Source organism: Aptenodytes forsteri, unplaced genomic scaffold (assembly GCF_000699145.1).
Source record: "Aptenodytes forsteri isolate BGI_AS27 unplaced genomic scaffold, ASM69914v1 Scaffold207, whole genome shotgun sequence".
Taxonomy (NCBI): Eukaryota; Metazoa; Chordata; class Aves; order Sphenisciformes; family Spheniscidae; genus Aptenodytes; species Aptenodytes forsteri.
This window is the reverse complement of record NW_008794836.1, coordinates 4945630-4969510: the sequence shown is the minus strand read 5'-3', so window position 1 is coordinate 4969510 and position 23881 is coordinate 4945630. Positions and strand designations below refer to the sequence as shown.

Below are 23881 nucleotides of genomic sequence, written 5' to 3'. Positions count from 1 at the left end.
TGTTTAGTCAACAGAGAGATCAGTGTTTTCAGAGAGTGACTCACCCAGTTCTGAGCTAGCTCTTCAACATGACACCAGATGAATTGCTACAGATTACAGAGGAAGCCTATAAAAGCAACTTAAAATAGATACCTAACTTTTGAATTGCAAGGTTTCCTCTCATACTTCAGTACCCCAAATTTGATATTTTTTGACCTACACTTGGCCTTCCATATGAATGCTTAAAACCCTTTCATGTACACTCTCTTCCTTTAAAATAAGTTGAGTTTAAAGGGCATACAGGAAGAGATAAGCATTACAAAGCGATGTGAACATACTTGACTGCTCCTTCCGTTGGCCAAATACTTAGAACTAGAGAGATAATTTGTGGGCCACTTCTTCTAGAGAAAAAAAAATATTTTGTGTTTCTAAATCTGCCATTATTTTTTCTACTGTTTATCTGTGCAACAACCATTCCAAACGTACCCTATTAGATCAAATTCTGTCTATCCTGCCTCCTATTACACATTGCAGTTTGCATGGTTATCTGGAGAGGAAAACACATCTATAAATTGAAATTAAGTATACAAAATCTAACAAACATTAAGAAATAATAATTTCATGAAAGCATAAAAGTAGTGAGAACGCACAAAAAATATCTAAATTTCTACAGTGATACGATACCTCTTCTGACTATTTTTCTATTTTCCTATGTCTGTATTAGTAATAATTAACCGTCTGATTCCTTCATTGCTTTTAAGTCAGTGCGTCAGAGGCAGCTCACACTTATATTTTTATCTTCAAATAACATCAAAGCAAGCGGCTGTTACCAAAGGTGTGGGGGAGCGGGGAAGATGTACTTACTTGCCACCTCCAGCGACGCATTATGACTTACAGCTTCCCCAAGGTAATTCCTTGCCACACAGACATAGACCCCTTCATCTGGCCTACTCTTGCGCCCATGGACTATGCGTAAGAAAAATAAAGATCCGCTGGGCAGCAGCATGCGGTGGGAGCGTGGATCATCCTTGTCCGTTTCCACTCTTTCCCCCCCCTTGTACCACTCGATGGTGGGGGTCGGCCTTCCTTCAGCTTTACAGTTTAAAGTTGCTGGTTCTCCTTTGGAAACAATTAGATCAGAAGGGTGTTCGACAATTCGAGGTGGGAAATCTTCTTGCCGAAGACGGGAACCTGCAAGATAAAAACGCAAAACTTTCTTAGGAGATCATTGCCAGGTACAGTCACTGTGTTTTGCAATACAACTACTTAACCATTATCCTCTAGTACAGGATTTAAAAACAACAGCCATTAACATCTTTTTAAAGTGGACAAAAAAAAGAAACCACCAAACAAAAAACCACCTTAATGCACTTAATTGTGTGCAAGGTTCTCCCAGGTGAATACATTGAAAGCATTTTTTCAACAGGCAGCCTATATTAGTGAACTAAACTGCCATGTTCCTAAATCACATCCATTTTCATATTGATCTATTCATATACATAAATTCATACATACATGCATATGTACATGTAGAATTATGAAAAACTAATCCTACAGATACTCTACAGACATCAGACCATCTTTACCAGCAAAACTGGTACCGTTCTAATTCATAACACAAAGTCACAGTCAACCTCATTTGACCTTCTGGAAAGCCCATTAATTCATACAATGTCTGCAGAGTAAGTCTAACATCTCCAGCACCCACAAAGTTGCTTTATTTTACTTGTACTGCCAGCTCTTTTTAGTCACTTGTTAAGCAGTGCCATAGAGGTACAAATGCATGGAGTGCCTGAGTGCTTCTTACAACCTTTTGTTTGTGTCAGGGAAAACTAGAGCAACTTTTTACATTATAAAATTTTTTACTGTCTCCAATCTAGAACTCTGATACAATGTGAGACTACAGTATCGGGGATAAAAGAAAAGTTACAAGTAAACAAGATACTCTTCTAGAAAAGTATTCAGTTTCAAACTAATTCAAACTGCAAGCTGATAACTGGCATGAAAAAAACTGTAATAGTCTGGCTAGATATATACCACAGAAGAATATGGCAACCAACTGGGTGCCCAAGAATTCCAAATTAGGAATAAGCAGCTACCAAAACACTTGGGGTTTTAAATTGTTGACTCGATTTCAGACTACTATTTTCCTTATTTCTCTTTTTCTTGATATACAACTTTGCTATGGATAAAATTAGTCTTTTGGGTTACTAATTCCTGATTATTAAAATTTTAGATGCCAAGATTCTTTATTAACATTAGTAACATGGTTTCTGAACAGCTGTGAAGCACCAGAAGAAGTACAAGATCTATTCACTGCAGGTTAATAAACCATAAATTGGTATGGAAAAAGGGAAGGAGACAAGGAGAGGAGAGTCCCAGAGAGAGCTCTGTTTTCAATATATACTATGTGTGTGTGTATAATATATATATTTATATATATAAAATAAAAATATTCTAAAAAGTTTAACTTTCATGTAAAGTTTATTTCACACTTCTTTCACCTCAAGATAATCAATTCAAATTAAATGTCACACTAATCGGCTAGCACTAACTGCACGTTCCCAAATCTCTGGTAGTACAGCTTGACTACATTGAAATATGTTTGCATTCTATATGCAGTAAAAGAGGATAGTTTTATATGAACATTACTGATCATTAAATACAAAATAACTCAAACAGCAATAAACCTACTCTGTAGTCCTCTAAGGAAAGATAATTTAAGTAGTATTATATTTAGGACTATATTCCTAAATTATAAGAAATATTCTCTCATTTATCTAATTTGCCGATTTCTGTTTGGATATTCATAATATTACTAGATTTTGTAGTATTTAAAGCAAACAAGTAATTATATTTTACATTTACTTTTACCTACAACAACTGCCTGAGACATGAAAACTAGAACTATGGGCAGACAGAACGGAAGGCAGGAAACTCCCAAATCCTTTTGCTGGCTACATACCACTGTGCAGCCCAGCCCTGCACATCACTATAAAGCGAGATTTTGAGCTGCACCTCCTAGAGGTAGGGCACAGGCCAAATCCAGTGAGAGGAGAGCTAAAAGTACAAGAGGAGAAAATTGTGCCAGCCAGCACTGGTCTTTTGCAGTAGCTAAAAAAGCCTCTAATACACTTCTGTTTGCCCTGAGAGCACGTCAGTCATTGCAAACTGCATTTGTGTCTACTCATCCTGAACTTTTGCACAGCTTTTGTGAAAAGACCTTCATGCAATAATGCTACCGTCACAATTGCGGTGACCAATTTTAGATCTCTCTTTCCAAGGTAAAAATACTTAGACAGGGATAAAAACCTTATTTTGTTTATACTTTTACTCACTTATTATGTACCTCATGAGGAAAGGCACAGAAACAAAGGATTAGAGAACTCACTTTTTATGTACCTCATGAGGAAAAGCGCAGAAACAAAGGATTAGAGAACCAAAAAAAAAAAAAAAAAATCAATTGTTGTAAGTCCCTCTAGAAATATAAAAATCCAAGTTCAATGTAAAATGTTTAAAGATAGTCAAGAACTGTTTCAAAAAACAAAGTTTGCACATATGCTAGTATGTATCACATTCGTATTTTCACAGATTACGCTAGTCAGCCAGCACACAATATAGTACAAGCCTCCTATTGTTTCTGTCAGCCTGGCCCAGATCACAAATGAATGAAATACCACTTTCAGATATATTATACGCACACTTTCCATACTGACATTCAAGTCACTGTACACTAACTTCAAGTACTGTACAGAATGAAAGTTTAAAGACTGACCTCTAAACTTTCTTGAAAACTGAGACTCAAAACTCTTTGGGAGGAAAAAGTCCTCAGGAAACTCCAGGAATGCTCATATACTTTTAAAATTTCTTTGCTGGGTAATATTAGAGGAATTAAAAAGACAGGAATTTCCATTAATTTTTTTTTTTTTTTTATCCTGACATTTTATAAAGTAACATTTCTCTAGAAAATTTCATTAAATTGCTTGAAGCAGAAAGGGACAAAAGTTGCGTGAGTAGTTGACTGGCACATAGTGAGCATTAACCACAGATTTAGTGACAACTGCCTGAGGGGTATAATGGCCTTGACAACAAAGTTATAATCTTTCTACATATCTACACATTTATTTATTTATTTTTAAGATCTTTCTTTCCTTTTAGCCTAGTTATTTAAGCTGCATTTACGTTTTACTGAGAAGCAGCAGCTTCAATTATCAACATAAATCTTACAGTGGGCACCAATCCTGTAATTTTCCCGTCAAAAATCCTTCCCAAGGGGATATTTGGTAAAAAAAAATAGAAGCAGAACACCTATTACATGCTGGATCTGCCATTAAATATACAACAGAGTTGCTTTTTCTTTCCCCCAAAGATGACAGCACTGGATTATAGGAACTAACCAACTTGTGTTCTCTGCTTTTATTATAATTCAAGTCTTTCATAAAAAGTCAACAGGATGCCACCAATTAAAGTATGCCATACTAATTATTTCATGCTGCTACTTAAAAGAACAATTATATGAAATCATGCTTCCAGTTTCTTGGACTGTGCCACAACTATTTTTACAAGAATATAACACTGAAATAAACAGATGTGAAGGTTCAAAGAAAGTTAGCATTAGATGAATGCTAAACTCGTAGAGGCAAGATTTGCCTTTATTCCCACCTTAAAACCTCCTGCTGGTAGCATATACAAATATAATGTATTGAAAAATAGCAGGGAATGTGTTTAAATGGGAAAGCTGCTGATATCAGGGATACAAACACTGTGCTGTTCTCCTTTAGGGGGAAAACAAAAAAGTTATGTGCTACTGGAACAAAGTGCCTCAAATTTGAACCATGCAGCCTAAGACAGTTAAAAATCAAGACCATACCTACAGTCGATCAAAACTTCAGCTAAGGTAGATATGGAAAAATCTTGATTTCCCAAGACCCATATATCTAAATAATTTATCCTAGGTCTTATAAAAATGCTGCATGACAGACTGCATTTTTCGCCACGTGCCAAAAAGCCAGTATACTCTTGGCCCCATTTCTTTCCATTTCACAAATACAGCGTTTAACACTGATTTTCAGACCACAAGATCTCAGCTCTTTTATTGAAACGCTTTCCATTGTAACATAAGAACTGAGTGACTGGCCTAATTGCTATCAAAGTTATTAGTAAAATTCTAACAAACAAAATCACAGGTTTAAAATCAGAGTTAGGTAGTACTTACAAACAATTATACTTCATCAGAACATAAGAGCGTTCCCAATTCCCCAGTATTTCCACTACATATGACTTAACCTCTTTCAGAAACTTTTCAGAAAGCGGGGGGAATTGTTTTGTGGTTTTGTTTATGTTGACTGGAAAGATGTTCCATAACTGTCTTGCTCTAGTGGTTAGAAAACTTTCTCTAATCCTCAGGTTAAACATATCCCTGAGTAGTAAATACCTCGTTCTTCCTGTGCTTGAGCTGCCCCTTAATTCAGATCTCTCCACACACTTCTTGGGATTTTATCCCTTTGACGTGCAGATTGCAACCTTTTCCTTTTTTACCATCCTCTTGGATTTTGTGTTCTTGTTGCTGTTAGAAACCAACAAACTAATTGCATCCGATTTTCCCCTCATAAGATTCGCTCACCTCTTCCTGGTCTTAAACTCTAGATCTAAAGTTCATCCTTTTGAACTTGGAAGACCCAAACCATACACAGTTAAGAGGCAAGCAGACTTTGAATAACATTTCAAGCACACACTGCAAAGCAATGTCACATCATGTCACAGGGGAAAAATAACTAAAGAAAAAGTCAAAGTATTTTTCTGAAAGTGGCTTTTCTGCCCGAAGACATGCAGCTAACCTAACCTACTGAGTTTACCTGTTCTCACAGACAACAAATAATTTTCAAAGAAAAACAATAGGACGAGGAAGTTCCGCAGAGATCTTGTCCCACTCGCTTTCTTTCTCTCAACTTCTCCATTTTTTTTTAATATTCTTACTCTTCGTATACTACCCTTGTTCAGCCTAAATAAAGCATCTGATTCCTTGAGCTTTGTAGCCTGCAAGAATAGTGCATATTAAAAAGCAACTATTTTGACATTTCCTTTACAGGTACTGCAGTCTTCCCTCCATAACCAAAGACATGAAGTAATTAATGAAGGCCGTAATGCTGTGCCTATGCCTTTGGATTTTCCCAAAACAGTCAACTGTGTAAGAACAGAAATTTCACTTTTGAATTCTGCTTTGGCATAAAGCACAAGAACCAAAACTGCATTTAACTGATATTTCTGAAACACTGATTTGAGAATAGCATTGGTCATTGTACATCACTTTAGACTCAGTAGTTCTTCGTGCAGAGAGTTTCATTTACAACAGCTGTTCATCTCTAACAACTGAGTATTGAACATACAGTCTAGAAAAAAAAAGTTACGCTTTTTACCTAAATCCTGCCATTACTTTGCACAGTCATAACTGTGAACATTTCCATAACTACTTTAAAAGGATGCCACCTTTATGAACAAAAATGTCAGGCGACAGAGATGTTACAGTCCTGCAAGTAAGTCGGTATTTGTACACTAAGGAGAAAAATGAATAGTTGGAACATATCAGCACTGTTGTATCAGTTGATTAGTGCCCACCCAGGACTACAGGTTTATTGAAATGCATTTTAAGATGTGTTTAACGGTTCCAAATACTGATCTGGGAATAGGTCCAGTTCTTTCCAATAACTTACATACCATAAAATGTGACAAGCAAGGCTCTCGCTTTGGATCAGTAGAACCTGCAATTCCCCTACGTGTTCCCAATGAAGAGTAACATCTCCATTTCTTTTTCTAAGCACACAGTGGAAAACAGGTGAGCAAGACGTAAGTAAAGAGAAAAGCACTGAACACTAAGTGATCATTCCTACCATGAAACCACTGCGAAGTTCCGTGAAAAAGAAGTTGTTCTTTTTTCATTTTACACCATTATGTCAAGGAATATTTTGTTTCCCTCCTTTAATTGCTGTGGGAGTTCCTGTTCCTAGCACGAGATGAAATTATTAATAAATGTTGTTCTTCATTATTTCTGTTACTAAGGGATATTTTGGGGTAATGCAAGTTGCACTTTAAATACAAAGTGTGATTGTAAAATATAAAAAGAAACTTCGTGGGCGACGGCTTTTAAACTTAAGTTGTAGGCACCCACAAAATATTTTTCCCACTTAGAAAGATATCCTTGAAGTATTTTATGTTGCTAAGACACCATGAATTACAATTACATTTCTGTCGTGGCTACCACACTACCAGGAGATGTCAGAAACCAGTAATTTACTGTACACTTATGGCTGGAAAAAAACTAGAATAACCAAAGAGAGCCTGGAGTTTTAAGCCATATCTGTCTGTTTCTCTGAAACAAGAGATTAAATGGGAGCTGTACTAAAAATGCCTCAAATCCAGACTGATCTTGTGCCTGGCTCTTATACTGAGAGGAGATGTAACCCGAACATTGGAAGCTATAGACATTAAATTTACACAATACTTATGTACTAGTCAACTGAACAGGAGTTAGATGAAGTATTATAGCAATAAGCTAAATAAACAAGGGAGAAAAATAAAAATCATTTATATATTATGTTGGTATAAATGGTTTGTTTCTGTTCCTTATTCTGCAGCAATTCTGGACATACATGATTCGGTCAGAAAAAGCCATACATTTTTAGACAAAAAGACTTCTGGAAAGATGTATGGCATCTTACAGTTATGTAAATACTCTGCCTGGTGGGAATGAAAAAAAATATTGGCAGGTACTGTATTGCACAGATATTAACACTGAGTCTTTGTTTTAATACCTAAAGACTTATTTCCCAGGAGATGCTAAGAGACTAGCTCTCTGAAATAATCACTTTTAACAAAGAAGCTGAAAGCAGCAACAGTAAAAGTCATGCTTCAGTTTCTTAATCCAAAATTAAATACAACTCTTTAAAATTGCTCTTGAACAAACCGTTTATTTTCAAGAGACGTAGATGTACAGTCAATCTTTGTTACATGAACACATGCTACTGGTTTGTCCAACAGTTAGCATAAATAAGTCCTGACCTGGTTATTCATTAAATTAGCTAGAATATAAATTTAAAATAATATTATTTATATTGAACTATGTAAGATGCTGACATCTACATAAAACCTCAGGCAGCAGGTAATGTTCCCAGTGTAAGGAAGTGTTCAGTTTTATTTTTTCTTTCCCTCAGTTCTACTTTCTGGCAAGATATTTATCTCATCTGACTTCAGCAGATACTGGAGTAGTCTGAGATAGCAGTATTTAGAGCACTGACGTTTGAAACCAAACTTCACTCAAAAAAAATTAAAATATCCTACATCAAACTGGTAAGTTGGGAATAGTATTTTCCCTTAATGAAAATAATCCTGTAACTTCATTAGTGTTTTCTTTAATAATGCAAAATCAACTAAGTTGCTAAGCCACTATCCATCGTATTTGAGAAGTCGTGGCAGTCCAGTGAAGTTCCCAGTCACTGGAAAAGGGGAAACATAACCCCCATTTTTAAAAAGGGAAAAAAAGAAGACCCGGGGAACTACAGGCCAGTCAATCTCACCTCTGTGCCTGGGAAGATCATGGAACAAATCCTCCTGGAAGCTATGCTAAGGCACATGGAGGACAGGGAGGTGATTCGAGACAGCCAGCACGGCTTCACCAAGGGCAAGTCCTGCCTGACTAACCTAGTGGCCTTCTATGATGGAGTGACTACAGCAGTGGACACGGGAAGGACTACAGATGACGTCTATCTGGACACCTCTGTAAGGCCTTTGACACGGTCCCCCACAACATCCTTCTCTCTCAACTGGAGAGGTATGGATTTGATGGATGGACTGTCCGGTGGGTGAGGAATTGGTTGGATGGTTACGTCCAGAGGGTAGTGGTCAATGGCTCAATGTCCAGATGGAGACTGGTGATGAGTGGCGTCCCGCAGGGGGCCGTATCTGTTTAGTATCTGTTTAATATCTTCATCAATGGCATAGACAGTGGGATCGAGTACACCCTCAGCAAGTTTGCAGATGACACCAAGCTGAGTGGTGTGGTCGACATGCCAGAGGGACGGGATGCCATCCAGAGGGACCTGGACAAGCTCGAGAAGTGGGCCCGTGTGAACCTCATGACGTTCAGCAAGGCCAAGTGCAAGGTCCTGCCCCTGGGTCAGGGCAACCCCCCATATCAATACAGGCTGGGGGATGAAGGGATTGAGAGCAGCCCTGCCGAGAAGGACCTGGGGGTATTGGTGGAGGAAAAGCTGGACATGAGCCAGCAATGTGCGCTCGCAGCCCAGAAGGCCAACCGTATCCTGGGCTGCATCCAAAGAAGCGTGGCCAGCAGGTCGAGGGAGGTGATTCTGCCCCTCTACTCTGCTCTGCTCTGGTGAGACCCCACCTGGAGGACTGTGTCCAGCTCTGGAGCCCTCAGCAGAAGAAAGACACAGACCTGTTGGAGCGGGTCCAGAAGAGGGCCACGAAAATGATCAGGGGGCTGGAACACCTCTCCTATGAAAAAAGGCTGAGAGAGTTGGGGTTGTTCAGCCTGGAGAAGAGAAGGCTTCAGGAAGACCTTATTGCAGCCTATCAGTACTTAAAGGGGGCTTGTAAGAGAGATGGGGATAAACTTTTTAGCAGGGCCTGTTGTGACAGGACAAGGGGGAATGGCTTTAAACTAAAAGAGGATAGATTCAGACTAGATATAAGGAAGAAATTTTTTATGCTGAGGGTGGTAAAACACTGGCACAGGTTGCCCAGAGAGGTGATGGATGCCCCATCCCTGGAAACATTCAAGGTCAGGTTGGACGAGGCTCTGAGCAACCTGATGTAGTTGAAGATGTCCCTGCCCACGGGAGGGGGGTTGGCCTAGATGACCTGTAAAGGTCCCTTCCAACCCAAACTATTCTATGATTCTATAACTATGACCCAATGAGCAACCACACTATATTCAAAAACAAACACAGTAGTAATAAAGCCTACTTCATTACTCATTTTGTCTTTGAAATGGCTGGAGTAACGCTGGGAGGTATTTCCTACACTGGGATGATACTGAGAAGAAGAGCACAACAACCAGACTGAGAATGGCTGAGATGCACCCGAAGGCAAGCTCGTCTTTAGAGATTTGGATGTGACAACCTGGCCATAACAAACTGCTTGGAGATGATCATACTACGTCGCAGGATGAGTGCAGCAATGGGGGTTAGGCAGGTACCGGGGGAGCACAGAGAAGACTGTGACGTTGTGAGAGCTGCACAGACCCTGGAACGGCAGTCAAGACCGTAAAAAGGATGGCTGGGGGAAAAGAGGTGGCACAGGATTATTGAAAGGCTGTAAATATTAGATAGAACTGAAGTAAAGAGTGACTGGAAGGCCAGTAGGGAAACAGATACTTGAATACTGAAGTGATAGGACTTGATGATAATTGGATAATTCTGTGGATAACAGTTGGAAAGATATTGGAAATGATCACTGGTTAAACAGACGAGTTGGGACATGGCAGGAAGATCTGGGACAGCTCAGAGCAATCACTGCTGCCCTTTTCTTCCCTGACAGATTGTGTTCCCTACAGAGGGAGGCCTGACAGCTCTGATCCATTGTCAGCAGCTTCACTGGCACACCTGAGAAGAAAAACCAACTACAGCAAATGGGAAAGTGTGAGAACAGAGGCTGGTGTGAGACACCCAAGAACTGCCATCTCCAGGGCTTGCTCTTCTGTTGAGCAGTGAAAGATTAGGAAACAAAGAAGAGACTGTTAGGCCCTCCACCTCTCCGTCTTCCATCCTTGTCCTCAATCATGTTTTATTCCGGACAGGAACTGAGTATCTCGTTGGCTGTGAACCACTGGTTTGCCGTTTGGAACAGGAAAACAGCTTGGAGAAGAACAATGATAGCGCACCAAAACCAAAAGAGGACTCTTAGCTGCACTGAAGGAACCAAGTGAACTGCCAATTTAGTGAAAATGCCTAGGGCTCAAAAATATATCAATATATTATATAAAAGATTATTATATTAAAATACTGACATATTTTTTATGTTATATATTGTGGTTTATTGTTATATATATTCCTTGTGGATAATTCAGATGTCAGACATACTGATGCAGAAAAATTGTACTTCACCTTGAGGTTTGTCTGTAATCAGTGCCAACGATTTCATCTATTTGTGGCGTGTTTACAACACACTAGGCTATTTTACTCCAAAGTTTTATCTATGTGGACAAACAAATAAAACTCAAAATATCCTTCTGGATGATCATACACATTCATAAAAAAAATATCTAAAGATATACCTGCTTTTTGGGTTGTTCTATTTTAAAATCATTTAGTCATGAAAACAAATGTAACACATTCTCTTCATATTATTTCAGATGGGTTGACCCCACATTCTTCCAGACTTTTCAAAGCCACCTCCTACTGTGCATAGGAATACCAACTTCTAATTCATTTCCAGTTCCAGATTCAGCGTGAGATTGAATCTGATATTGATCAACTGAATGTTAAAATGTCTGCAAGATGCTGAGAGAAGGGAAAAAGGATCCTCATTTCCACAGGACTATCGGGAAGCCAGAGAAACAGCAATTCTCAACAGGGCCACTGGTTTTCTCTTCTCAGCTGTATCGGGCAACACTCCTCAACTCTGTGACAACAGAAGCCCAGTATAATAACATCACAATAGCATTCCTAGGCTTTTGCCTGTACGAAAATTGGCACATCTCATACCACTGATATTCATTTATTCTCCCCCCCCCCAGCCAATAGCATTCCTAGGCTTTTGCCTGTACGAAAATTGGCACATCTCATACCACTGATATTGCCATTTATTCTTGTGTCCAAAATAAATTTAAAGAGAAAAATGAGGATTCAAAACACCTATCCAAAAATCCTACTTTTTAAGACGATTAAAAATTTCTTTCAGATGCAAGGGTGAATGAAATATCAAAACTGCCCTCATGAGTCCAAATGTTAGGTATTAATAGGAGGGTTATGTAAGCTGAGGAATAAGTTTGAATTTAATTACTCCCAGTGCTCATAATTTAGAAAAGATTAAAAATGGAATAAAAATAATCACTATTAAGTACTTCAATTTCCTTATTTTTATTGTTATTATTTTAATGTGTTAAAAATTTGGATTAAAACAGCTTTCTTCCACTCCATTTAAATCAGTTTGACTTTTTGTACAACATTAAGTTTGGACAATTACAAGAAGGCCAGGCCAAGTTGTTACTGCAGTAACACAATACTGTCATGTTTTAGTTGCATAAGGAAGAATGGAAATTTAAATCCAAATTAAAAACTATTTTCAATGAGTTGTTTACAATTACATGTAATGTACAGACCAGTATCAATTAAAATATTTTATAAATAAGTTTTTAAAAAAAATAAAATCAAATAACCATTTATTTAAAAGCCATCTATCCCTACCCTCTTTCCAAAACATACTTTTATTCATATATAAAGCTGAGTAAATTAGTATGAAAAGCGTAAAAGGCAACACACTCTCGGGGAAAGCAACAAATATCTCCTGAGAGGAGACTTGTGTACTAAGAAGCCATGATATTGATTGCTATACCAAGTAACTGACATCCACTGCATGATGACTGAAGATATCTTTCTACTGCTGTTTTTCACCAATATAAAGGTATGTCAAAACAGCAAACAAACTTTCACCTAAAATAAACTTCCACCTATCAATGCCATCAAAATCATCTTTTTCTGAGCAACTGTGCAATGTTTTCCCTTTGACTGTGTTTGAATTTCTTGTCCTTCACCAGGCCAGAAAGTCCACTGGGTTTGTTTTTTGTTTCTTCAAAGTTTTCTTTAGTTCCAAATTCAAACTGAAAATCAGAGATCTTCCACATGCCCATTTCTTTTACAATTGTTTCTACTTACTCCTTTGCATAAAGTGTAACTTTACAAGGCTAACATTGAATCCAGCTGCAGATGAATGGCATTACACACAGAAAGCCACATCCCAGGACTTCCTTAAATGTACAATAGTATGGGCCCAGAAGACTATCACTCAGTGATTTTTCTTCTCTGAGGGATGAAGAATTTATGCATGCTATTATCATTATCATTTAGATGAGGCGCTTAGGGACATGGTTTAGTGGCCATGGGGGTGTTGGGGTGACGGCTGGACTCGATCTTAGAGGTCTTTTCCAACCTTAATTATTCTATGAGTCTATGATCTGTGGTCTGATTTCCCATCCCAGAGCATGACTGCTGAAAATCTAGTGCAAAATCATCAAAAATTTCAACCAACATCTCTGCCACTCCTATACCTTCCCAACTGGATTTTAGTTCTGGTTGTAGTGAAAATGGTACAACAACTTGAATACAACCACAGTGAAGACTTCAGTATCATTCAGTGGCTACCACAAAGTTTCCTAAGAACAGGGCCTGGAGAAGTTCCATTAAACAGGCTTCTGCATTTACTCTTACGTAAACTTTAAGTCATCTTGATCACCTACACCTTGGCATCCAGAGTTTTCACACTTCAAGCTCTGAATCATGTTATGAGGAAAGCTCTCTGCTAGATGCCAAGAAACAAAGCCACGCAGGGTATCGCTCAGCTCCATATCAGCTCCTCCTCTACCAATGCACACTGCAAAATTTCTCAGTTATCCAAATACTAAAGTTAAGACCTGTACAGAAGAAAAACTGGTTCACTAAGTAAGAGCTACGTTAAAGTGATTGTGGTAGAAGACATCACCCTTTTACACAGTGGAAAAGCACAAACAAACAGCTCAGTGAAATTTCTCCATGACCTCATAGCTGAGCATGCGGAGACGTTTCAGCCAACAAGCTGAATGTTACTCGTAGGAAGAGTGAAGGGAAAGGCAGACCACGGTACCTGCTATGAGAGGCACTCCCCCAGCTAGCAGTTTGACACCCTGCCAGACGAAACATATGAGTATAAATGGAACTGAGAAAAGTACAAAGGATTTTCATTTTTACTTTACAATCTCTAGAAGATTGCTGAATTAACCTCTCCATTTTCTCAACATAGCACTATGCCTTCTTGATAAAAGACGATTCTACAGTATATACACAGCTACATATAAATATATATATTACAGTTAGCAATGTGGCTTTTAGTGTTTCTATTTCATTTTATACAACACAATCTGTGAATAAAGAAAAAACTCAAAGGCAATAGTTTCAAAACGAATCTAAGTTTCAAAGCACTCTCTGTAGACACTAACTTCAGTCTTCAAGCATGAAAGTTATACTTAACATCTCTCTATATAAAATTAACAGGAGAAAAAGAAAAAGCATACTCTATCAAGTCAAGTTGTTACTGATAAAAGAAATGGTAAAAAGAAATGTTAACAGACTATTTTCCTGAATATTCATAGTGAATTCTTCAGAAAACCTGTAGCTAATAGCCTAAGTGCTCAGCAGCCTGAAATGTATTTTAACATTTAAAAAAAAGCTTTTGAGATGTCCTATATGATACGCACACTCAAGGGAGATATTTTAATATCTTACCAGTTTTAGGCGAGTTATTAACTTCTTCAAGAAAAAGAACTGAACCACAATTTTAAGGATAATTGTCTGAAGTCATTTATACTTTCAGAAAACAAAATATTTGAAATGGCCTGTTAAAGGATTAGTAACAAATCCCTAGAGGAATGCAGCCCACCTCAGACAATTTTCAACCTTAAAAGCAAATTCTGACATATCCAGAACATTAATGAAGACAATGTTTATACCTTACATAGCATGCTAAATGTGAGAATTTTATGGATTAAAAAAAAAAATGCTGTTGACTCTACCTACTGAAGCGTATAATGGAATGAAAAAAAGGTTCAAGAAGGGCAGTAGCTTATGGTTGTTGAGGATGAGATTTAAGGAGTGAAGAACATCATTAATAGTATGAGAAAAAGTCAGAAAAATATAATTATTTGATCAAAAGAAAAAAATCGGGAGTGCACTTTTATTTCGGGTATTTTAAAATTATTTTAATTAATTTATGATTATTTTTAGTAGCTAGTTTAACAACTAGCTTTTGAATTACTATTATAAAGGGTTCTGGTGAAGGGATTAGAGTGCTGATAGAGAAACAGAGATCAATATTCAGAGGTCAAAAATGGAAAAAGGAATGAGAGGGGAGAGGTAAGAGAAAGACACAGTGCTACATAACCATGAGGCTGAGTCAAAAGTAGCAGAGATGAATACAAGCAGCAAGCAAGGGAAAAAAAAACAGATCTCAGAAGAGTGCTGCAGAGCTGCGCAAGAAATGTAAAAAAAAAAAACAACCAGTAAGTGAAAGTTAGAGGAACAGAGCCATATGATTTGAGAAGATTATAATGCATAATACACCACCACCACAGGCAAGCAGGCAGAGGTTTGTACGGTTTACACACATAAATGCAAATGATGACGAAGCCTCAAAATTAAGGAAGATAGCTGTTTGAAAACCAGGGAAAGGAATCATCATTATTATTTCTAGCAGCAATCACCATGTGACAGGGGAGGGGGTTCAAACAGCAAAGAAAAATAGGTTATGCCAGGAATTAATAAGCCTTAGAGGAGTCTGTGTGCCCGGAAATATTATCCATCTTTTTTGCAACTTTATCACTAGATCTAACAAAAGAGATTACTTCTCCACACAAGGCTTGTTTCACAAGTTAAGATAACCCTGTACAGAGAGGCAAATGGAAAGACAACAGCAACAACCTATAAAAAATGGACAGCTAGATTCAAAGAATTTAACTAAGTATGCTCCTTCAGCAAAGGAAAGCTATTTTTCTCCAGTCTGTAAGACTCTAAGGTATGATTATATTATTAGAGTTTTCCTTCCAACAAATTAAACTGCATTTTATAAGGATGTAGAAATGTTGAGGAAAAGCACTACTTATAGTCCTAGAAACAAATTTAATCTCAAGTACAAGTATCTCACCTTCTACTACTCAGGATTATGGCAATAATTCCTATTATGCATGGAAGCTACCTGTTCACTAACTTTGTAACAAATTAGAGAGGAACATGCAAAGTGGACTAGTTTTAATTACCACCTCCACCCTCTGCCTCCCTCCCTCCTCCCATGGCTACTCCATGCAGAACTTGCTCAATCCCTCCCTCCAGAAAGATAAAGTAGGCTGGAACCTTTACTGCCAACACATAACATTAATCTCACTAGAAACTTACGCTGTTAAGTAGCTACATCCATCTCTGTTACAGCACAGGTAGGCTATCAACCATGGCTTGAGAGGTGGATACAAGGAACTAGAGGTATTGTTCATTTTCATCCTTGCAAAGGACTATCCAAGGTTTTAAGCAGGCTTTTTTGCAATAGGGTTTTCAAGGCTAAACCGCCTTTTTATATCATGAATATAAGTACGGCATAGTTTCTAAACACTAAAAGACAACCAATACATGGACTTTCCCACTTTATGTAAACAGCTATTTGAAACAAAACCCCTCAACCTAAATTAAAGCTTCCTGAATAGGCTGAAAGCCTTCAGTGGGACTAATTAGACAGAACCACTAGGCCTTCAGGCTCACAGCTGCTCACCGGTACCCTCTGCAAAGCCTGAGAATTAAACGCATGTTTAGGGGTTTAAATTGATTAACGGGTATCAGTTGTCCCTTCTCTACAGGCAGAGCCCTAATCTCAATCTTTTTATTCTCTAATATACCATTATATGACTAATTAGTAGGCATTATGGCACATGTATCAGTTTAAAGGAATTTTTAGTGACAATTAATCTCTCCTTATTTTAAATTCTTAAATAAACAGGAAATTCTCCCTTAGTGTTTCGATTAAAAGCAAAAGCTAAGTAGTGCTAAAAAAAGGTCTATTAAAAATGAATGGGTCTTTTCTTGAGAGACTGTACCACAAATTGTCAGTCCTCTACACATTACTTAGGAATTCTACTCTTAATTTGTTCTGTAATTTTGTGATTGCTCAGAGTATTTATAAGCAGGCATACCTGCATTAGGAACACCACACTGGAAGAGCTACAGGACTTTGTATACAAAAGTGAACTATAAATAATCAAGCTACATAGGACAGATTCAACACTATTTGATTCTTCATATGGACAGTGGTAAGAAGATAACTTTCAAGACTGTTAGGAAGGAAACGCTGGAGAAAGACTAGGAAGTCTTTATTTGCATCAACTGCTTAAATCTTTCAACACAGCACAACAACATCGAGAAACATTACCATCAAAAGAGCAAATGAGTTCATTCATCAGCTTTGAAAAATCATAGTCTAATGAAAAATAAATGAAGAAGAAACTGGTGTATAAGACTTAGAAAAAGGGAAGAAAAAGGTCTCTAAAATAATTTCAGCCGAAATCCCATGTTTTATCATCAGGAAAAAATGAAGTGGGCTTCATGGAGAGCCCAAAGCTCTCAGAAAAGATTGTGTGCCACTCAACCATATGTTCTTCTTTCAGCTTAAGAGTGATGTCGTGAGAATCCACTCAAGGTCCTCTCTCCATATACTCCTAAGTGAAACCACTATCTGTAAACACCAAGTGCTTTGCCTTTGCAGTGTTAAAAAAAAAAAATCAAGATTTTCTATTAGGTACATATAACCTCTACAGAGTGCAGAGGAAAGACAAAATGACTCAAAATAATTTTTTTTTTTAACATTCTAAGCAGAAAATGACACAGAATTAGCCTACTTGGTGTGAAACTGCCTAACCACACCAAAGCCAAATGTCTTGTTTCTTCATGCCTTGCCACTTTAGTAATGGCAAATTAGTCATCTCCTTCCACCTGGAACAAGCAGTCCACAGACCTGTGCTCAAGGCAGGTGTGTTCAAGGTGTTTATGCCCTTTCTTTCAAAACACACAAGAATATTTTTTTCTGAGAAGAACCTGAGAGAGGTGATGAGGGAGCCCATCTGTATCAGCAATCAGAGAAGTCCCAGCAAATAGAGAAGTCCTGGGACCAAGTCTCCGCACCATGGGCTATCAATCAATTTTACATAAAGCAGTTAACACACCAATTTTAGAAGAAAGCAATTGTGACTTGTTTATGAAACCCAATCTGGTAGGTCTGAGATAGAGGGTTACATAACATGTTAGTGGACCGAATGCCCCCAAGACCATAAGAAGAGTAGTAGGCATGCAGAAGGGCACAGAAAGTTGCGGCGGGGAGGGGGGAATTTGGCAGCATTCAGGCTTCCCTGTGATTAGGAAATAACTCATGGAGGTTTCAGAATGGCAGTTTCAGACATGGTTCCACTTCAGGTACCTAAGTCCCTTTTGGATCCTAACTTTAACCTGAGTGCTTATTTCAGCTCTAGAGGAGAGGCCGATATTTATCCACCTGTTCATGGAAACTGCTAGCAGACCAATCTACTAACATCTGTGTAGCACTATTTAAATACTAATATAAATAATGGAGAACTAAACCAGAAACCTGAAAACAGTATGGTAGGTGCTCAATCTAATCAAAATTATCATAATTTGTTTTTTTCCTTATCTCAAATGGCAGTTCCATGCTGTTTTTAGTGCCATTTAGTCACTGCAACGACACGAAAAGGATCAAGAAGCACTTTTCAGAATACCCAGGTATCACAAGCCCCAGAAACTGTTGAGCTGACAACACATATACATAAAGCTTAACTGCTTAACAGTAAACATGTTGGGGGTTTTTTTCTCTTCCTTTTAATATCAGTATTTAATTATCGGGGGGGGGGGCCATTTTTTTTTTTTTTTTTTTTTATTATGTATTTTTTATTTTGGGGGGGGGGGGTCAAACAGTTGTAATCTGTGCAAACAACTGTTCTTACAAGTCAACATTAGAATTTCACGACTCCTTTGTTAGGTAGCTTTCTTTCCTGTGCAAAGACATTTGGCGTATTAAACAGGCTTTCCCAAAATAGCAAGACACCATACCACTTTTAAAAACAAGAATAAGATGGGTTTTGATTGAAAAAGAAAAGCTGATGAATTAGGAACAATGTTATAGAAGTCTACTCAAGACAGATTTCTATTTAAAAAGACAGAAAAGCCTGAGCCAAACCTAAAAACTTCTTATTTAAGTCAGGATACATAGCTTTAAGAATGAAAATAAAACCTCTGCCGTTCTCTTCTTTAAAGAGGAGCATTTTTCATCTAGTTGCTGTATTAGTTCTTAATTGACCATGCAGCATTATCAATGAGACAAGAAAGTTCAGTGTTTGTACCGTAATTCTCCAGAAAGTCATCTGTTAACTAATGAAGAAAGGCACGGGGGATTCGGTTAAAGTCCAGCTACTGAAGCTTTGACCTTGTATTATTTACATGAAGAGACCAACTTTTATACAATTACTTACCTACTAAAAACCCGTAAATGGAAGAACGTCTTACTTGGAGATGAATTGATAGTATAGGATAAAATGCTGAATCAAACAAGAGTTCCTAAGTTACTCTGAAAAACGTATCAGACAGAAGACTGGGTTTCAATCAGGTACCAAAAAAAAAACCCCAACCAACGAACCAACCAAAATACTTTTTTCACACACAAGCCTAGAGCGCTCTGAAACTAGAAAAAAGCCACACAGCATTTATTTGTCTTTTCTTCTAATGACATAAGCTGAATTATACTAAATAATATACATTCAAGCTGTCATTCTATACACTTTATACACACTGCAGAAAGTGTTTCATGTAGTACACAGCCTTCTCTAAAGGTCCTGAAATGCACTTAATATTAAAAATGCAACAGACCCTCACCATGTCTGTTCTTACCAATTAAAGTAATCATCATCATTGTCTGGGCCTTTGTAATCTCATTACAAGTACTATTTTCTAAAGAAATAAAAATGAAGGTGTTCACAGACCTATTCTGAAATCATCAACTTACGAATTTAGGCAATAAAAAGGATCTATGAAATACTAAGTCCCAGTGCATTTCAGTGGGATTCCAGTGCCTAAATCCTTAAACCTGATTTGAAAACTAGAAAATATACTGCTGAGAAAAGAGTGTGGAGAGCTTTTGTTTGTTTGTTTTTTTACTTTAGATCACTTGACCATAGAACTCTTCCCCTATTAGAGTGTGCCTACATACGAGCCAAATCAGATGGGTTACCTCAGCAAGCATTTACCAACATTCATACTGGCTTCACTGATCGAGCTCTGAGAAAGTAATATTATGCGATGATGACTAGAAGCAATAAAGCAAATGATTAAACAGGAGGCTGTACACTGAGTGTGCTGCATGCGTATTTAAGTACATTTAGTGTGCTGCATGCATATTTAAGTAAATAGTGTACCTCTAGCATCTCATCCCATCCTTCTTACAGCCCGATAGTACCCATCTTTAAGCAAAACTGGCTGAAGGAAACTGAGATATGAAGTACAGTTTTGTGTTCCTCATTTACTAAACACAAGAGATCTCTTTCCTTGACCTTGATAAAATATCAGCTTATAATTCTTTGAAATTTCACCTTTAACAAAAACAAACAAACAAACAGAATTACAGAATCGCAGTTCTTCAGCCTCACTTAATTACACTCCTTAACTAGATTATTTTCTTCCATGAGAAGTCACAGTTTGATGGGCCAATACAGACTATAGTCTCTCTCATATATCATCATAAATATAACTCTAAACAAAACACAAACTTAATCACTGTTCTGAAGTAAAACAACAGATCCCAAAAATATCTTTCATCCTAGTTTAAGTAAATATCCTCAATGATTAATTGCAAAAGGAATACTCATATAAACATGCAGAATCAAGCCACGGTAAAGATCATCCCTGACCTTGATGAAAGCCTTTCTTGGTATATTTCAGGAGGAAAAAATCCCCTTTTTCCTGTTAATGCTGTCATAAAGCCCAGAATGAATTATTAAAAATCGTTACTTTTATGTTGAAAGCTCTCACAATGACAAGAATGAATTAGCAGGAGATAGGAAGTAAAAAGACAAATAATGGTGAAGAGGCCGTCTCCATAAAACACTGCTGCGAATGCAAGTGCCTAAAGCCTTGCATACTTATTAGTATTGCCCATTGTAGTCCCCTCTCCCGCTCCATGCAACAATGTACCTGCTCTCCTTCACTAATGTACAATCTTCCCTTTTTTTTTTTTCCCCATTATGAAGACTCTCTTCCTTATCAATACCTACCACTCACTCTACAGCACGCTGGCTCTCCACTGAGACAGAACTTGATTAGTAACTACTGGTGAAAAAAATCTGCGGGGGTAGACAAAACTGTAGTGGTAAGTAGTGCGTTGCTTCCAATGTAGAAAAGCCATACACTATTAGAAACTACTCCGACTCAAATATTAATCCATATAACTTAACAATTCTATAAATCATTAAAGATAAACATTATTAAAATAAAACATAACTTAGTCAAAACAGTAAAGCTGGCTTGCCCATTTCCTCCAAGTAAATATGTTTTTAAGTTGAGCTTTCAATCAAAATATGATAGGATGGCATTATAATTTTACAAATTACTATTTTCAAGATGAAAGATTTCTTCACACAGCTAAAAAAAGAACAGCTACATATTCACATCAGGGAATCCTTTAAAAAAAAACCCTAATATATTGTTTGTACCTCCTCCTTTTCTATTAAGGTCAACAAACCACTGTATATAGATGACAGTTTTCTGTCTTGCATATGAAAGTATGTTGAAGAAAACATTTCATGAAGGAGAAATAAATGAAGATAAAAAAGTATGAAAGAAAATGTGGTTGAACTTGAGAAATTACTATGCTTATTTTATAAAAATCTATATAATACTGACAGAATTCTAAGTTATATTTTAAACAAAGTTTAAAGCTATATTGCATCCAAAGAAATACGGTGTGATGTTGAAGGTAATGTTACTTATTACTACACTTCTGATTTAATTTATTAAATTGTCAAACATTCCTTTCCTTTTTAGGAAGAGTTTGAGGTTGTAGGCTTTTCAGTATCTTTGATGCAGCCACTGTTGGATCACTTTTGCTTGGGATAAGGTCTCAGCAAAAGTGATGACTGAATAGGTCAAAGCCATTTTTAAAAAGTCGAAGTATTTTTGTAACTACTTCTAAACAACTGGATGCGAGACTAACAGTAAAAACAACCTTTCTATAAACCAAAACCAGATTTTTTTCCCCACGACACATCAGCTCCTTTATGCTACAGATTTGTAAGTTACCCAAGAAATAGATTTTTATTCATTACACCAAATCTTCATGTTTTAAAAAAAAAAAAACCAAAACACCAAACAACAACACACCCCAATTTTTCCCTTCTCCCGCAAAATGCTCCCAACATAACTGTTATAGGACCCTCCCAGGTCTGCAGAACCAAAAACAGTGCCTGAGAAGTGCGACCCATACATTTTTCATAACAGATGTCCGAAATAAATTGTCTGTTTATACAAACAAGTGGAAAAGCTGAAAGATTAAATTATGAAGACATCTATTATGTCTTCATATTGCTCCCATCATTGTGACCAATAGCTAATTTTAGTGCCATAAAGGAGTAAATTTAGCAGAGTACGGTTACTTTCCCCCACCCTTCAAATCTAGCAAGAAAAGAAGAAATCCCATTAACTCCTACAGAAATAGCAGGTCAACCAATCCTCTGGGACAGGAGAACAAGAATCTCAGGATATTACAGCATCATCATGAGGAAGACCAGTGCAGGAAACCTAAAAAGGATTTATAGGTTGGTTCTTTCTCTGTAATCCCTGAAGAAACTCAATGGACACAAATGGCAGGTATTTTCAAACAATTTACTGCAAATGACATATGGTTAGAACATACTTGTCAAGTAGAGTTGAGTACAGCACTACTAAATTCTTGTTATACTTGAATTTTTTTGTTAATATAAAATTACAGTCTTGCAGAACGTGTAAGCAGATGAACTTAAGATTTCTAAATACCATTAAATTACACGGGTCAGGTGGCTCAGTTCAATTGAGAATGTACCTACAACATTAGTATTGCCTTTATAACTTAAAGACTCAGATTGTTTAATATTAACCCAAGTTAAACATTAAAAAAGTAAGAAACACGCATCAGCTGAACAGAAGAAACTTGTTCATTATGAAAAACTAACCTTAAGTCACTATCTGAGAGAAGTCAGCTCTCCTTCCCAGAATCTCTAGCACTCGCAATGGCACCATCAGCTCACTGCCACTGCTTACAGTTGGCCCAACTTGGATCTTTACCTAGCTTTTTTTTTTTTTAAATGAAACTCCTCAGAATAACTCGTGATAAAGCTATTCTCCTCTCCTGACTAGGTCCTCATTTACAAACTACAACTTTTGCTTTGACTTGCTAGAACTTTCAGCAAGCACAAGCAATCACTATTGCTCTGGAGACTGACCTTACTATTTTCACTTCATAGATACTGGTAAATGGCTCAGTGAGCCACAAGCTAAAGCTCCACCACGCTTCAGAGGTCTTCTTTACAGAAGACCTTTACATTTTAATATAAATGTATATAATTGTCCCTTAATCATCAGCATTAGCAACATAATTTGCCTACAGCATCATGCTGCTTCTGGCAACCACAAGTGGCATGACTGTGCAGCATTAGTTACTACTGGAACACTGCATATCAACCTATGCATGCTTTACTCCCCCCAAGCACCCTCATACTACTCAACTAGAAGAATATACATTTCTTTAAAAATTGTAAGTATTAAGTACAATTTGACTCCACCTTGCAGAAATAAGTATTTCTATCACTGAACAGAAGTATGTCAGAAGACACACTATTAAATCTGGTTAATTAACCATCAGTTCATTTCTAAAAGCATTACCTATGTACACCAAATAGTTTCCAAAAAACCCAAAACAGTTTAAGAGAATTATCTGCAAAATGACCTACTGATGTTTTATTTCTGTCCAGTTTGCCCTACAGCTTCTATACTGTGATAAAACATGCCGACATATCATATAATACTGGAGAATCAACAGCGAAATTTATTGGATGTGCAAAAGGAAG

The 23881-nt window shown here is 37.3% G+C and overlaps 1 protein-coding gene across 1 annotated transcript in view; it reads right to left on the bottom strand.

Moving 5' to 3' along the window:
* The window catches only part of ROBO1 (roundabout guidance receptor 1), a 689994-nt gene that overhangs the window by 295891 nt on the left and 370222 nt on the right, over nt 1-23881 (bottom strand). The window contains exon 3 of the mRNA XM_009274513.1: nt 844-1170. Within this exon, the coding sequence (XP_009272788.1) occupies nt 844-1170 (327 nt within the window). The remainder of the gene's footprint in view (nt 1-843; nt 1171-23881) is intronic.